The following is a 17,768-nucleotide window of genomic DNA, read 5'->3' as shown; positions in this document are numbered from 1 at the left end:
ACATGTATGGACTTACACACACATGTGGACCAACACGCACATATGGACTGACATACACATCGATGTCCACACACACATCGACTGACACACACAGACACACATACGCACATTGACTTACACACTCAGATGGAGCCATGCACACACATCGACTAACACACACACATGGACTAACACACACATAGCGATTGATATGCACACAAATGGACTGACACGCACTCTTGGACTGACACACACACACACAAACACTTCGACGTACACACACACACATCGGGCGTTGTCCGTTCGAAAAAGACAGACACACACATGGACTTAAACAACGCATGGACCTACACGCACACACATATGGACTCAAACACACACACATCGACTCACACACACACATCGACGTGCAGAGCAATCCCCGATGATGGCACAGCTTTCAGTATCGCAGTATTACGTATGAGTAAATAGCGTGACGTAAGCAATCAAAACTATAGAAATGCATTGAAGAAATAAGCAGAAATAAGTGTAAATTAAAGAGCAGCAGTACACACAGGTAAGTTGAGAAGCAGGCTACAGTCTAGATTATAGACTGAGAGTATGCCGACTCAATTACATAAGCATTGCTACAGTCGACATTAAAAGCTGGCAATACGGGTAGCAGCTGAAAAAGCAGGATACAGTCGACATGAAAGGCTGGCAGTACACTGAGTGAGGTAAAGAAGTAGGCAACATATTATAGACTGGCATACACTCATAATGGGCAAAAGGCAAATTAGCAGTGTAGATAATAGAGTGGGTGCACTGACGTTAATTAATGAGCAGGCAGCAGGCCACAGCACAGACTGGCAGTACACCGTCGCAGCGTAAAAAAGAGACAGTAAAAAAAGGGAATATTTAGCAACCTAATAATGAAGAATAGGTTTTCTGCACACAAACATAATTATTGTAATCTTTGTCAACGTATTTGTTTGATAATAGTAAACAATTAACCTGAGTTATCTGCACACAAACATTATAAATGTAATATTTGAAAACTTATTTGTTTCATAATAGTAAACAATGAAGCTGAGTTCTTATCTGCACACAAACATTATTGTAATATCTGCCAACTAATTAGTTTGATAATAGCAAACAATGAACCAGAGTTCTTATGTGCACACAAACATAATTATTGTAATATCTGGCAACGTATTTGTTTCATAATAGTAAGCAATGAACCAGAGTTGGTATGTGCACACAAAGATTATTATTGTAATATGTGGCAATGTATTTGTTTCATAATAGTAAGCAATGAACGTGAGTTATTATCTGCACACAAACATAATTATTGTAATCTTTGCCAACGTATTTGTTTGATAATAGTAAACAATTAACCTGAGTTATCTGCACACAAACATTATAAATGTAATATTTGCAAATGTATTTGTTTCATAATAGTAAACAATGAAGCTGAGTTGTTATCTGCACACAAACATTATTATTGTAAAGTTTGGCTACTTATTGGTTTAATAATAGTAAACAATAAAACTACAACAATGCTATGTAAGCGCTGTAATAATATTAATATCTACGGACTTTATAGCAGTAACTGCACGCATCGTGTTGGGGGGGGGGGGGGGCGAAGAGGACATGACACTGTGAAGAAATAGCCGCAGCATTATGTGTATATTTATTGCTTGTGAAACGCGTAAAAGAAAATGTAAGCTCGACCAAACGCGCATCACTTGGCAGGGTCCGCCCCCCCACGCAATTGGCATGAGTTGGTACAGTCGATGTCGTGCAATAAATAAATAAATATTGCTACTTTCCACAAAATCGCTAATTTAACTAATGTAAAGGTGACGGCCGTGAAAAAGGAATAGCCTATTCCCACCGCGGGGCTTAGCGCGTGCTGGCTGGCGAATTCTTTTTTACTTAAACCCCACCATTTGAGAGCCAAATCCCTCGCAAGCGCACACGGAGACTTTTATATAAAAAAAAGAAAAGAATGAAGGGGGTGTGGGAGCGTGCCGGTGAGGTATAGGAAGCGGTAAGCGCCAGACTACTTTGGGCTCACCTTCCCATCAACTGGAGGCGAGGAGTGGTTGATCATGGTTACTTATGCCCCCACGGATGACGAATATCCGTGGAGGGATGCAAGCAAGGCCAATGAGTCAGATGGCTTCTATGACCTCCTGTCAAAGGTGCTAGCTAAAATGGCCCCTCGGGATAGAGTCATCCTGTTGGGCGACTTCAATGCCCGAGTTGTTCATGATGCTGGCACCTGGTCTCGAGTTATTGGAAGGCATGGGCCAGATCAGCTCAATAACAACGGTAGGAGGCTGCTAGATTTTTGTGCAACCCATGGGCTTGTAATTACCAACACACCGTTCCGGCATCGGCACATCCACACAACATCATGGATGCATGCCGGGTCCAAGCAATAACATATGCTGGACTACGTAGTGACAGAACAGCAGATACGGGCCCATGTGTTTGACACCAGGACCTACCGTGGAGCTAATCTGTCCACTGACCATCGACTTGTCATCTGTAAGATGCGCCTACCATTCTTCCACGCCAGTGGTGGGAGTACACCCAGGAACCCATTCAAACCCAAGGTGGCCTGGTCTCAGCTAGCTGATGAAAGTTGCAAGCGAGAATTTAATCATTGCTTGAGGCTGGGGTTGGCATCCTCCCCCACTCCTCCAGATATCGAGGGTAAATGGGCGAGGTTTAGGACTGTGGCTCATGCATCTGCAATGGCTGCTTTGGATACATGGTCCAGACATCCCCAGAGACCCTGACTGAGAGGTGTTTAGGCTGGCTGAGAAAAAGCGACAGGCCCACTCTCAACGTCTACAGCATCCCACGTCAGAGAATGAGGAGACTTACTGCAGCCTTCGCTCGGAGGTTCGGAAAGCTGTGAGGCGCTGCAAGGATGGGAGGTGGCCGCGGGTTGCTGAGGAGATGGAGTCTGCCTCAATGGCCCGCGATCACAAATCGCTATTTAACTCCATCAAAAAAGTTACCTGCAGTGCCATACCTATTATCATCATTAGGGGAAAAACGGTGAACCAATCTCCAACCCCCAGGAACAGGTTTGCAGATTTGCTGAGCATTTCTGTGAAGTTCTGTGTGAGGGGAAATCCCTCACAATGGAAAACATCGTGGGGAATAGTGAGGATGGCCCTGTTGAGGCTCTGGTGTCTTGGAAAAAAAAGTCACCCCCTGTGAGTGGCTGCCTGAGGTGCCATCTGTTGAGGAAGTACTGAAGGCGATCCAGAGCCTGAGACCAGGAAAGGCACCGGGCAGAGATGATCTCCCAAGCTAAATGCTGAGGGAGAGTGGAGTTTGTGCACAAACTGCCCTACATGACATGATAACAACAGTCTGGACCACTGGACGGGTTCCACAGGATTGGAAGGATGTCCTGGTGGTCCCCTTCTTTAAGAAGGGGGACCACACAGGCTGTAACAACTACAGGGGCATCTCACTCCTCAGTGTGCTGGGAAAGGTCCTGGCAAGGATTAGTCAACATCACCATGCTAGGCACGCTGAGGAGCTTGCGGAGCCCAAATGCGGTTTCAGGAAAGGGCGGTCCTGCACAGATGCCATATTTTCTATCCGTCTGCTACAGCAGAGGTGTAGGGAATTCCAACAATTGTGTATGTGGTTGTGTTGGTTGTGGTTGTGTTGGTTGTGGTAGTGTTGGTTGTGGTAGTGTTGGTTGTGGTAATGTTGGTGGTGGTAGTGTTGGTGGTGGTTGTAGTGTTGGTGGTGGTTGTAGTAGCGTTGGTGGTGATTGTGGTAGTGTTGCTGGTGATTGTGGGAATATTTTCCTTTTTCCTTTTAGGTATAACCATGTGAGCCATGCGGCTCTTGACTCGGGTGCAACCGCAACAAAACAAAAACATGAACAAGAAACATCTTAAAGTGACTACTGGTGGTGGTGGTTGTTGTTGGTGGTGGTGGCCGTGAGTGTCTCGTCTTGCCGGTCAAGAGAACTCAACGTTATCCACACGGGCTGTTACTTAACCACCACCACCACGAGCTACTTACACAACAACAAACCCCACGTCAGTCACGAATGCGAATGTCCACGACGATGCAAACGTCGCATTACATTGTCAGTGTAAATTAAGTGGAATGTGATCGTATCATTCGTAATGACGTGTGCACGGCAACGTTTTGCTTTCACGCGTGCGCTAATTTAATATATACCCCGTACTGAATTAACCAAATGGGAGATTAGTGGGAAAATTACATTTGCCAAAGACATTTTTACCGTGTTTTTTGCGATGGGCAATTTAAATGTAGTGGTTGTGCAAAGTTGCATTCGCGAAAAGCGTAAATAGTTGTACGTTACTGTTCAAATAAAATTAAGACTTAAATTAAGAGATTCCTGTTTTGCACGCAAAGCCTTTGAAACCCAAGAACCGTTCCTCGAAAGTTCCCCCCACCCCCTCCCACCTTCCCCCCCCCACCACCTTCCCCCCTCCCCCGCGAGCATAGCAACAAGAGCAGCCAATCAGCGCGCTCCGCGTCGGCGCGTGACGTCGCCGACAGCCAATGGGAGCGAGCGAGAAGCGGTCCATTCCCCCCCCCCCGCCCCACCCCCCACAGCGCGCGGGGTAGGGGGCATCGTGGTCAATAGTGAATAAATTATGCTAATAGCGTCGCGCGGAACTACCAATGGGAGAGCGGAGGTGCGGTCACAACTTATGAATAATTAATTAGCCTCGTGTGCGTGAGAAGGTGAACGTCAGCAATGGAGTCAGATGCCACGGGTCCTTAGGTTTCAATCCCTGTGGCTCACTGAGCCAGGCCAATGCTCCCCATAAGGTTCAGTGTTAATCCCTGAGGCTCCTTGAGCCAGGCTAAGGCTCCCAACAGGGTTCAGTGTTAATCACTGAGGCTCCTTGAGCCAGGCTAAGGCTCCCCACAGGGTTCAGTGTTAATCACTGAGGCTCACTGAGCCAGGCTAAGGCTCCCTACAGGGTTCAGTGTTAATCCCTGAGGCTCATTGAGCCAGGAAAAGGCTCCCACAGGGTTCAGTGTTAATCACTGAGACTCACAGAGCCAGACTAAGGCTCCCTACAGGGTTCAGTGTTAATCCCTGAGGCTCCTTGAGCCAGGATAAGGCTCCCACAGGGTTCAGTGTTAATCACTGAGGCTCAAAGAGCCAGACTAAGGCTCCCACAGGATTCAGTGTTAATCACTGGGGCTCACAGAGCCAGACCAAGGCTCCAATAGGTTCCAGTGTTAATCACTGTGGCTCACAGAGCCAGACTAAGCGTATATACACAATATGAACTGTAACAAAGGTATACACAACAACTCGTGTCAGGCTAGGTGCAAGAAGAGAAATCACGGGACAAAAGCAGGTGTCATGGGTTGACTGCTGTGCTAGGCTAGGTACAAGAGGTCACGAGACAGACCCATGTGCTCTGTGGTTTGACTGCTGTGCCATGCTAAGTACAGGAGGCAGAGGTCACGAGACAGACCCATGTGCTCTGTGGTTTGATTGCTGTGCCATGCGAAGTACAGGAGGCAGAGGTCACGAGACAGACCCATGTGCTCTGTGGTTTGACTGCTGTGCCATGCGAAATACAGGAGGCAGAGGTCACGGGACAGACCCATGTGCTCTGTGGTTTGACTGCTGTGCTATGCTAAGGTGCAGGATGAGGAGGAGGTCACGGGACACCCAGGCGCTAGAAGCTGACAGATGGTTCACATATGCTAACACAACACAAAGCTCCCCCGTGTAGCGTGCAAAGTCTGTTGGGGCAAATGCTGTTAACGAGTACCACCACCTTCTGGGAAGGAGGAGGGGTGGTATGGACACAGCACCACCCTATTCCCAACCGCCTTTGTCTCCCCAATGTTGATATTGGCTAAACGAAACACCCGGTCACCCTGTTGTCTACCCAGTGTCCACCGTTTAGTGAACGCCACTGCACTGGGTAATTAATTGTATGCTGAGTCGACCTAGGGGAGACCCCAGGACTGCGTTCAAATATTCGCTCTCACAGATGTTGGCTGTGAGCAGGAATCCAACTCAAGTCTCTGCCCGGGTTCGTTCGTTGCACCCTGCAGCGCTAACCACTGCGCCACCGCTCCCCACTAGCACACCCACGCAAAGACAAAGATTCCCCGTATAGCCTCAAATAGGCTGTTGGGGGCAAGTGCTGTATGCGAGTAGCAGCAGCACCTATGAAGACCGACACGGCACAGGAGGTGGTGCTTGGCCAGCTCCACGCTCTGCCACCTTTGTCTCCCTAGTGGCTATGTTTACACACTGCACTAGATACTCATTTGAGGCTAAGTCGACCGAGCGGAGGCCCAGGACCGGTGCAGATAATCGTCACTGGTGTTGATGACCATGAGCAGGAATCTAACTCGGGTCTACGCCGGGTTCGTAGCGCAGCGCGCTCACCGCTATGCCACCGCTCACTCCCCACTCACACTCAAAAACAACCACACGAAAACACGCGTACACCCTGACACAGTGACATTTGCATGAACACACACATCCACAGGGAGATACACGGCTAGCCGTGAGATATTCTTACAGACTCGAACCCCCAATTCGAACTCGTATTGCCAGGTTCAGCAGCAGAGTCTCCAACTCCTTGTCAGAGCGAGCAGGGTTTACCAAATCATCCGCATACATAACATGGTTGACCAGTCGGGAGCCATTTCTCGACCGCACCCGAGCGGGTATAGATTGATCGATCGATCAGCCTCCCATTGTATATTCTGCACCAGATGGAAACTGCTCTGGGAATCAAACTCGGGTCGCCTGGGTTAGTGTGTGCAAACCTACTGTGGCCACAGAGCTACCTCCCCCACCTCAACCCATGCTGGTAGACTCAGGGTATTTATTTATACTGGAGGAATCCGATGAGCTATAAAGCTTTTTTTTTACAGATGTCCAGCAGGGGCAGGAGGTCAGACTCGCACACATACAGATACGACAACAAGAACAACAGCCGCTATTCGCCACTAAGTGGCGGTGACGTCACAACGGCACTGTTGTGACCAGGACCACGTGCACTCGGAGGCCAACGTAAAGTATTGAAGGCTCGCTTGCTGGCACGACCAGTTCCACGGAACATACCCAGCAAGTGCCATGGGCGGGGTCGACTGACCAAGATGACCACCCTTACGATGCACCAACTGTCGCTGCTCCCCCCCCCAGCGGTGCCAACTTTCGGTGTTTTAGCCGCCCGGCGATCACATTCACAGGCGCTCACTCAAAAGGAAAATCACATACACTCGCACGTGTATATATGCACGGGAAGTGGCGGTTGGTTGACATCGTGTGTCCCGTGACCCCACGTCTTCCAAGTGTCTACCCCCCTGATCACCCGTCTCTTTTCAGGTCTCCTGCACCCTGTGTATCCTCGGTGTTTCCCCATGTTTCTTCCACCCAGTGCCACCCGTCTGCGTAATCTCCTTGAAACCATGTGTCTATATATCCGCACGTCACCCCCACGTCTCCCTGTCTCCAAGTCACCCGGAGGCTCCCCGAGTCTCCCCGTGTTTAGCCATATTCTGCTGGGTCTCCCCAAGTCTCACCGTATTCCACCAGTGTCTCCTCGTGTCTCACCATGTCTCCCCTATTCGTGTGTCCCCCCTCAACGCCCTCCCCGTGTGTGCGTCTCCGCGTCTCACCTGCCACGCCTGCCCTTGAGCGGTCGCATCCATTCGCCAGCCGGGCCTCCTAGGCGAGATGGCAGGCCTCCCGCGGCCCCGGACAGCTAGGCCTCATCCCCAGCCTGAGGCATCGGACGTCCCGTTGTCTTTTCCCCCCCGAAGCGCCACCCGCTCTTGATGTCGACTCCCGCGCTATCCCTACGCTCTACCCAGTACACCTACGATGACTCCCCTACGCTAGGTCCAAAGACTCTGAACACTGGTACGGACTCCCTTATGCTTAAACGAAACTCCCAAGTTCTAACCTTGACAGCAACTTCCTACTCTAGTCTCTAGACTCCTAACTACGACACGGATTTCCTACTCCGAACTCCAACACGGACTCCCCTACTCTAGCCCCTAGACTCCTAACTCTGAAACGGACTTCCTACTCTAGCCCCTCGACTCCTAATTCTGACACGAAGTCCCCTACTCTCGTCTTCTGACTCCCGACACGGTTGCCGCGTCCCCACTTGTAGTAGCCTCTCCACCCTGGTCCTCAGGCAATTCCCGCTCCTCTGATGCTGGCACGGCGGGCTTGGGCCGTTTCTCACGTCCAGAGCTGGCCGTCTCCCGATCAACAAGCGACCGTCGGCGCCGCCTAGGTGCTTGCTGTTTCCCCGCGATTAGTGAGCAGCTTCTTACGCGGAGATCTCCTCCGCATTCCGTCAGCTTAAAAAAATAGTCTTCCCAGGACTGCTGCGGTGTAGTCCCACCGAGCCCGCCGAACTCCTCGTGCGGAGCACTCGCTGACGTCGACTAATGTCGGCGCGGATGTGACGACGCCGCTTTGTGCTCACTCCAGTCGCTTGCGCAGACTGCTTCACAGGCGCTCACCGCTCCACACACGCTCACACGCACACCGATCGCGAACACTAATCGCTCGCGTCCGATCACCGATGCCTCGCACCGATCGCTCACTGATCGCTCACACACGCTCACCGCTCACGCCAACACATCGATCGCTGACACATGCTCACCGAGCGCTCGCACCGACCGCTAGTCCCGACCGCTCACCCCGACCGCTCGCCCCGATCGCTCGCCCCGGCCGCTCGCCCCGACTGCTTGCCCCGACCGCTCGCCCCGACCGCTCGCCCCGACCGGTCGCCCCGGCCGCTCGCCCCGGCCGCTCACCCCGACCCCTCGCACCCGCTCACCTCGAACGCTCGCACCGACCGCTCACCGATGGCTCGCACCGAGTGCTCACCGACGCGAATTCAGATTCTCGCACAAATCCCTTGCGGTATTCCACCGGTCTCCCGTTACGCCAAACTGCACTCACCGATCACCTCGCTCCGCCTCCCCGCCACTAACTCCTTGCACCGCTGCTCACCAATTGCACCTCACCGACGATGCCTGACATCTCCCACGGACATCATCACCACCACCACACCACCATCACGACACGGTCACCACTACCCACAAGTATCCCAGTAGCACCTGCATATAGCACCGATTAAGCAAACACCGAGCACCCCGAGTTAAGATAATATAATAGAGTTAATAATAATATAAAAAAGTGAATCAATTAAGATTTCAATTACCCTTTAAATAACGTAACAAAAGTGAATTAGCCATTAAATAATCATAATTTTTTAAAACATTACAAAATAAACACGCGTTAAATTAATCGTAATCGTTTAAATTACAACCCCCTCCCCACTCAATTTTTTTTAATTAAAAAAAATGAAGTGTTTGTTCGTCGTTTAAATCACCGAATAATAACAAAAGTGAACATTTGTCATTCACTTAAATTCATAGCGAGTCGAGTGGTGCTGGGAGGAGGGAGGTCACCCAACTTGACGTCTGCAACCAAATTGGTGGCGATGTCCAGAAGTGCCACCGACAATGTTACGTGCGTATGTGTATATATATAAAGTGTGTGTGTATATAAAGTGTATAAATTAAGTGATTACAAATCGCATCGACGCTTCGGAGTTGTCAGGAGAGCGAGCCCGCGACATTCGTGGGGCTTTTCGGTGGGACGGTAACTAGGCCGCTCGCGGAGCCTACGCTCTTGCCTAGAATCTCTACCCGAGGCCGGCTCCCCTCGCCCGCACCGCACGCACCGCACGCACCCCCCCCCCCCCGGCTCCCTGCCCTGCCAGCCGAGTCTTCACACTCACACACACAGACACAACACCCTCCTTGGGGTAGAATTCAACGTTCTTCTTCTGTCTCTCTCTGTGTGTCTGTCGTATCCGGGAGATATCCTTTGAATCAATCAGCTTCGCTTCATTAAAAAAAAATCCACCACCTCTCCTCTTCCGCCCCCCCCAACAATCTCCTCCGCTTCCTCTTCTTTTTCCTCTTCCTCCTCCTCTTCCTCCTCCTCTTCTTCTAAACAGACCGAACGATCTTCAGGCGATTCCCCTGAAATTGTTGTATTCAAACGGTGCCGCTTGTCGCTGTCCGTTTGGCGTCTCCTCCTTTCAAGAGGAGGAGAAGTGGTGGTGGATTGGTGGTGATATTGGTGGTGGATTGGTGGTGATATTGGTGGTGGTGGATTGGTGGTGATGGTGGTGGATTGGTGGTGGTGGATTGGTGGTGATGGTGGTGGTGGATTAGTGGTGGTGGATTGGTGGTGATGGTGGTGGATTGGTGGTGGAGGTGGATTGGTGGTGGTGGTGGTTTGGTGGTGGTGGATTGGTGGTGGTGGTGGATTGGTGGTGGTTTTGGATTGGTGGTGGTGGATTGGTGGTGGTGGATTGGTGGTGGTGGTGGATTGGTGGTGATGGTGGATTGGTGGTGGTTTTGGATTGGTGGTGGTGGATTAGTGGTGGATTGATGGTGGTGGTGGTGGTGGTCGACGTTACGCTTACGGATTCAAGAGAGCAGGAGGGCGAGTGGAGGCTCCATCATCACCACCATCATCATTATTATGTCACCCCGCCTCATTCTGCTGCTCTTCCTCTGGCTATCCCAGAGGTGTTGCCATCATCCTCCTGCTCGCCAAGCAACGCAACCCACCCACCCCTCCCTGTAACAACCTCCTCTTCCTCTGTCGCCCTTTTCGCTTGTCCGGCAGCTCTGAGCGATGAGCAGCCGGACTGGGTATCTGTATGGTGTCTTCTCTTGGGTGTCTGGTGTCTCTCCCCCCTACCACCACCACCTCATCCTCGTGTCTGTCCGCTCCCCTTCCTTCTCGTCCACCTATCTCCCTGCCCCGTGCCTCTCACCTCTTCTTCCTCGTGTTTCTACTCCACGTGTCTCTCTACTCCGCGTGTCTCGCTCTCTCTTCCTCATCCACCACCACCACGTGTTCTTGACTCCTCGTGTCTCTCTGCACGTGTCTCTCTCCTCTTCCTCCTCCTCCTCCACGTGTCTCTCTCCTCTTCCTCCTCCTCCACGTGTTTCTCCTCCTCGTCGTGTCTCTCTCCTCCTCCTCGTGTCTCTCTCCTCCTCCTCGTCTCTCCTCCTCCTCGTGTCTCTCCTCCTCGTGTCTGTCTCCTCCACGTGTCTCTCTCCTCCTCCTCCACGTGTCTCTCTCCTCCTTCACCTCCTCGTCTGTCTCCTCCACAACGTGTCTCTCTCCTCCTCCACCACGTGTCTCTCTCCTCCACGTGTCTCTCTCCTCCTTCACCTCCTCGTGTCTGTCTCCTCCTCCACCACGTGTCTCTCTCCTCCTCCTCCTCCACGTGTCTCTATTCCTCGTGTCTGTCTTCTCCTCGTGTCTCTCTCCTCTTCCCCGTGTCTCTCTCCTCCTCGTGTCTGTCTCCTCCTCGTGTCTCTCTCCTCTTCCTCGTGTAGACGCCTCTCTCCTCCTCCTCACGGTGTCTCCCGACTCCTCTCTCTCTCTCGAGAGAGAGAGAGACACACAAGAGACAGACGGGACACGCCGCTTTGCACTCACGGCCTCTCCCCTTTCTCTCGCCTGTCACGCTCTCCCTTCACTCTCCCTTCACTCTCCCACACTCTCTCCTGCTTCGCTCTCCCCTCTCTCGCTTCGCTCTCCCCCCTCTCTCTTCCGTCTCTCTCCCCCCCCCCACTCGCTCTCTCTTTGTCTGCCCGGCGTCTCTCGGTGTGTAACTCACTGGCGAAAGAGCTCCTCCCCCTCTCTTTGTCTCTCTCCCCCCTCCCTCCCTCCCCGTGTGTGTCTGTCTGTGTCTTTGTCTCTTGAGTGTGCGTCTCTGTGTGTGCGTGTGCGCGTGCGTCTCTGTGTGTGTATTTGTCTTTGTGTGTGTCTGTGTGTGTGTCTCTATGTGTGTATTTGTCTGTGTGTGTCTGTGTGTGTGTCTCTACGTGTGTATTTGTGTGTGTATGTGTGTGTATTTGTGTGTCTGTGTGTCTCTATGTGTGTGTCTGTGTTTGTTTTTGTCTCGTGAGTGTGCGTCTCTGTGTGTGCGTGTGCGTCTCTCTGTGTGTATTTGTCTTTATGTATCTGTGTGTGTGTCTGTGTGTGTTCCTCTATGTGTGTATTTGTCTCTGTGTGTGCGTGTGTCTCTGTGTGTCTATGTGTGTCTGTGTGTGTGTCTCTGTGTGTGTATTTGTCTTTGTGTGTCTGTGTGTGTCTGTGTGTGTGTCTTTACGTGTGTATTTGTCTTTGTGTGTCTGTGTGTCTCTATGTGTGTGTGTCTCTGTGTGTATTTGTCTCTGTGTGGCTGTATGTCTCTATGTGTGTGTCTGTGTTTGTTTTTGTCTCGTGAGTGTGCGTCTGTGTGGCTCCGCGTGTCTCTCTGTATCTGCGTGTGAGTGCCTGTCTATGTGTCTATGTGTCTGTGTCTATGTGTCTGTCCTCCGTGTCTGTGTGTCTCTGTGTATCCGTGTCTCTGTGTGTATACGTGTGTGTCTATGTGTATGTGTCTATGTGTGTGTGTCTATGTGTCTGTCTGTGTCTGTGTGTCCGTTCCTCCGTGTCTGTGTGTCTGTGTGTATCCGTGTCTCTGTGTGTATACGTGTGTCTATGTGTTTGTGTCTACGCGTCCGTGTGTGCCTGTGTCTCTGTGTTTGTCTGTGTGTCTCTGTGTCTGTTTACCTCTCTCCGTCTGTCTCATCCCCTCCCCCTCCCTGTGGCTCTCTCTTCCACTCAGTCTCTCAGCCGGGAGAGACCTAAGCCATTTAACTCCCACTCTCTCCACACTCTCCCCTCGCTCTCCAATTATCTCTCTCTCTCTCTACCCCTGCGGCTCTCTCCATCCCACACAAACACAACGGCCCCTCCCTCCCTCTATCTCTCTCTCTCCCCGCCCACTCCCCACTCACTCGCCCCTCTCTCTCCGTACAAAATCTCACTCTGTCATCTCTTATTAATCACTCCCACTCGCCCATCCCACTCTCCCTCTCGCTCCTCCCACTCTCCCTCTCTGACTCCTCCCACTCTCCCTCTGACTCCTCCCACTCTCCCTCTGACTCCTCCCACTCTCATTCTCTCCCCACCCACTCTCTCGTTCCTCCTGTTCTCATTCTCTCCCTCCCCCCACTCTCCCTCTCGCCCCTCCCACTCTCCCTCTGACTCCTCCCACTCTCCCTCGGACTCCTCCCACTCTCCCTCTGACTCCTCCCACTCTCCCTCTGACTCCTCCCACTCTCCCTCTCGCCCCTCCCACTCTCCCTCTGACTCCTCCCACTCTCCCTCTGACTCCTCCCACTCTCCCTCTGACTCCTCCCACTCTCCCTCTGACTCCTCCTACTCTCCCTCTCGCTCCTCCCACTCTCCCTCTGACTCCTCCCACTCTCCCTCTCTGACTCCTCCCACTCTCCCTCTGACTCCTCCCACTCTCCCTCTGACTCCTCCCACTCTCCCTCTCGCCCCTCCCACTCTCCCTCTGACTCCTCCCACTCTCCCTCTGGCTCCTCCCACTCTCCCTCTGACTCCTCCCACTCTCCCACTCGCTCCTCCCACTCTCCCTCTGACTCCTCCCACTCTCCCTCTGGCTCCTCCCACTCTCCCTCTGACTCCTCCCACTCTCCCACTCGCTCCTCCCACTCTCCCTCTGAGTCCTCCCACTCTCCCTCTCGCTCCTCCCACTCTCTCCCTCTGACTCCTCCCACTGTCTCCTTTACGATCAGAGGAAACAAGAAGATGCTCAGTGTAGTCGGCACTTTGTTTTGTTCATCATTTCGTTTTTTTTAATGCTTTGCTTGATGTAACCCCCCCCCCCCCCTTTTTAAATGAAAGGTTTCACAATAGATTTCACGCTCTGCTCTCCTTACACCTTCCCTCTCTTTTTTTGCATCTGCACCCAGCCCTTCTCGCAGTCCTACGGCCTCCGATGGGTAGCTTGTATCTGCATGCAGAGCTCTCCGTCTTCTGCCACCGAGCACACGGCCTCCTCCAGTACCCACTGCTCCTTGAAGGCCGACACGGCGTGGGTCAGCCACGCATGGCGGAACTTCAGCCACACCCTGGCCCCGACCAGAGCGCGGAAGATGCCCAGGCTGCTGGCCGGACGTTTCCCCTCCACGGCCACCTTCCTCGCCCTGTATACGGCGAGCTTGGCATAACCGACGTGCACGTTGACCAGCCCCTGAAGATGTTTGGATCCGTCGCCCTTCGGGTATCCAAAGATGAGGACCATCGGGGAGAAGTGGAGGCTGAACTTTAGGAGGATGTTTCTCAGGACCTTGAACAGCGAGTCCAGGCTCATGCACTCCACATATTGGTGTGCCACTGTCTCCACTTTACCGCAGAACCGGCACTCCGGGGACGTGTCGGTGAAGCGTGCCAGGGAGGCTTTGGTGGTGATGGTGCCGTGGGCGATGCTCCTAGCTGAGGTCGCCCATGCGGTTGTGCGTCGGGCTGGAGTAGAGTTGCCTCCATCGAGGCCTCTCCGGAGAGATGCAGGGCAGGGCTTTCCTCCAGGCATTGTCGTTGTGGCTCCTCAGGGTGTCCTGTTGGTGAAACCAGACCATGTAGGAGTAGAGCACCTTCCTCTTTACATTTGCGAAGGCCACCTCCGGTAGGTCTTCCAGCCAGCACAGGTTGTGATCCGCCTTCGTTTGTTGGCATTGGCGATGCAGTGGCACGATGGAGAGCTCCGGTGGAAGGGGATCGAGAGGGGCCTCGTCATCCCCAACGCCGATAGGGGGCGTTCTCCCCGCTGCCGCTGAGAAGGCCCCCTTGGCTTCGGCCAGGATCCAGGCAGCCACCCGGAGCGATTGTAGCCCTGTCTTTGCGGCCATGTCTGCTGGTCCGAGCCACCAGCCCCGTGTTCCAGGCTCCACCAGATCTCCCATCCTGGTGAGCCGCGCGTTGGCGAGGCGCCTCTCCATGCCAGGGGTGGAGGTGGTGGATAGCAGCTTTGTCTGTGGGTTCCTGAGGATCAGTTCGAAGACCAGATCCTCGGCCGATCGCGGCTGGTTCAGCCTCCTGACAGCAAGGGAGCTCCATGTCTGCAGGACACTTCTGTAGAAAGGTGGCAGCTGTCCCAGTGGGAGGCCCTGCAGGTCCATGTAGAATAGTTGTTTGGAGCACTGCAGACCCCCCCAGCTGTGCCGTGACGCTCCAGGCTGGTGCATGGGCGGCATGCAGGAACTTTTGCGCAGCCTGCAGTCGGAAGGTGGCCAGCTGCCTCTGCACGCACACCAGCCCGTGACCGCCCTCGTCTAGTGGCAGGGCCAGGACCCCAGCCGCGACCCAGTGTCCTCCGCCCGACCAGAAGAAGTTGAGGAATCGCTTCTGAAGTGCGTTGACGAGGCTCATGGGAGGGGTGCAGGAGAAGAGTCGGTGCCACAGCATGGATGTCACCAGCTGGTTCACCACCAACGTCTTTGTCCTGAAGGTGAGGAACTTGCACAGGCGACTCCAGGTGGCCAGCCGCTCCTTCTCCTCCAGCTCAACCCAGTTCCTCTGCGGTGGTTCCTCCTCTGGTCCCAGGAACACCCCCAGATGGTGCAGCGATGTTGTGCTCCAATTGATGGCTTTTGCCTTCTCGGGACACTCGGTCATGTCCCACGCTCCAACCAGTAGCCTGCTGCACTTTTGCCAGTTAATTTTTGATTAGGAGGCCTTCGAAAAGACCTCCTGGCACTCGTGCAGCAGGGCGACATCATCCAGGGAGCGCAGGATGAGGAGGACGTCGTCGGCGTATGCCGTCAGGACCAACTTGATGCTTGGTTCCATGAGCACCAGGCCGCTGAGTCTCCGCCTTATGAGACTCAGGTAAGGCTCTAAAGCCAGGGCATAAAGTTGGCCCGACAATGGGCATCCCTGTCTCACTCCTTGTTCGAATGTGACCGGGGCAGTGAGGGCGCCATTGACCTTGATCATGCACTCCACCTTGGTGTAGAGTAGGCGGATCGTTCGGACAAAGCCATCCCCAAAACCAAAGGTCTTGAGGGTTTCCAGCAGGTATTTGTGGTTTACTTTGTCAAAAGCCCCGTCCACTCTCCCTCTCCTCCCACTCTCTCTTTCTTCCCACTCTCACTCCTCCCACTTTCACTCCTCCCACTCTCCCTCTTCTCCCACTCTCCCTCTTTCTCCTCCCACTCTCTGACCTCCATCTGACCTCCGTCTCTTCCATACACTCTCCCCCAAGTGCTGTTCGCGAGCATCAAGAGCCGTGCTTTCCCGGCCGCCTTTGTATCTCTCTCCCTCAGTGGTCATGTTAATTATGCACATCACCCGGCATCCTTTGTCACCCCAGTGATTATGTTAAATATTTATATATATACTGCAATATTCCGATGAGCTATAAATCACATTTTTGTCACAGATGTCCAGTAGAAATTATACGAAAATACTGCACCAGGCACTCATTTAAGGTTGAGTCGACCTAGGGGAGGAGCCCAGCCCCAGGTTCAGAGATACATCTATATATATAAAATCGCGAATCTGTCTGTCTATCTGTCTGTCTGTGTGTCTGTGTGTCGCCGGACCATACGCACTTTCATTGGACGCCGGTTGCCCCTGCCAACGGCTAGCGACGCTTTCGCCGCTTTCATTGGACCTGGCAACGGCTAGCGACGCCTTCGTCAAGGGCTGCACTTTCATTGGACGGCGGTTGCCCCTGCCAATGGCTAGCCACGCCTTCGCCACTTTCATAGGCTCCGTAATTAATTAAATAATAGCCATTACACAGTATTGTTGGAGCGCTGAGGGGGGGGGGGGGGGAAGGAACGCCACCCGTACCCTGCCTCTGCCGGGTGCCCAATTTTGGCGAGGCCGCAGGCTCTGCACGCTACTAGGCCTCGACACCCACCACGCCACTCTGAGGTAAATTCATCAAAGTTTTTCGTACTCTTCACTCCACCCCCACCACAATGTGTGCAATTAATATTACTTTTAAACCCAACGCGCCAACAATCGATTACTTAAATGTTCACTGTACAAATAGTCATTAAGCTGGGTCAGCGTACTGCCACTCTATCATGTACACTCTAGCCTGCTTATGAAGCTGAGTGCGTGCACTGGCAGTCTATAATGTGGACTGTTGCCTGCTTATTATAATCGATTCTTTATATGTTCTTTGTACAAATAGTCATTAAGCTGGTTGAGCGCCCCCAGTTCGATTCCAACTCACGCCCACCACCGCTGACGATTATTTTAAACGGACCTGGGCCTCCCCTAGGTCGACTCAGCCTCAAACGCGTAACTGCTGTCGTGTGTGAACATCGTCACTGGGGAGACAAAGGCGGCCGGGCATCGTGGATCCAAGTCCCGGGCGAAGCCGGGTCATGTCTATGTGTGTATGTGTTTATGTGTATGTCTGTGTGTCTGTATGTATGTGTGTATGTATGTGTGTGTATGTGTTTGTGTGTATGTATGTGTGTGTCTATGTATGTGTTTCTGTGTATGTATGTGTGTGTATGTATGTGTGTTATGTGTCTGTCTGTGTGTCTGCATGTATGTGTATGTGTATTGTGTATGTGTTTGTATGTGTTTGTGTGTTTACGCTCGCATTACACAAATGTGTTGCAGGTCTAAGGCGTTCCTTGCGCAGCATTGCCGCTTTATTATTTCAGTCGTTTACTGCCGTACGCACCCTGAAAGTCGTGTGTGTCTGCAGCAAGCGCGTGTATGTGTACCTATGGACGCGCGCACGTGTGTTGTGTAGGGGGAACGGTAGTGTAGTGCTTAGCGTGCTGCCTGTGTCTGTGTGTGTCTGTGTGTGTGTGTCTGTGTGTGTGTCTGTGTGTGTGCGTGTGTGGTGTGTGGGGAGCGGTAG

At 52.6% G+C, this 17,768-nt stretch overlaps 1 protein-coding gene across 2 annotated transcripts in view; it reads right to left on the bottom strand.

Annotated features, from left to right (window-relative positions):
* Positions 1-11,621, bottom strand: part of LOC133359697 (uncharacterized) — a 57,024-nt gene extending 45,403 nt beyond the window's left edge. For both annotated transcript variants that reach the window (XM_061578212.1, XM_061578211.1), the window contains exon 1: positions 7,642-11,621. In XM_061578212.1, the coding sequence (XP_061434196.1) occupies positions 7,642-7,674 (33 nt within the window). In that variant the 5' untranslated portion in view covers positions 7,675-11,621. The remainder of the gene's footprint in view (positions 1-7,641) is intronic.
* Between the last annotated feature and the right edge of the window lie 6,147 nt (positions 11,622-17,768).

Source organism: Lethenteron reissneri, chromosome 65 (genome assembly GCF_015708825.2).
Source record: "Lethenteron reissneri isolate LAM-NWPU_2019-01 chromosome 65, ASM1570882v1, whole genome shotgun sequence".
Taxonomy (NCBI): domain Eukaryota; kingdom Metazoa; phylum Chordata; class Hyperoartia; order Petromyzontiformes; family Petromyzontidae; genus Lethenteron; species Lethenteron reissneri.
Note: the sequence above shows the minus strand (reverse complement) of the source record. Positions and strands in the feature narration are given on the sequence as shown.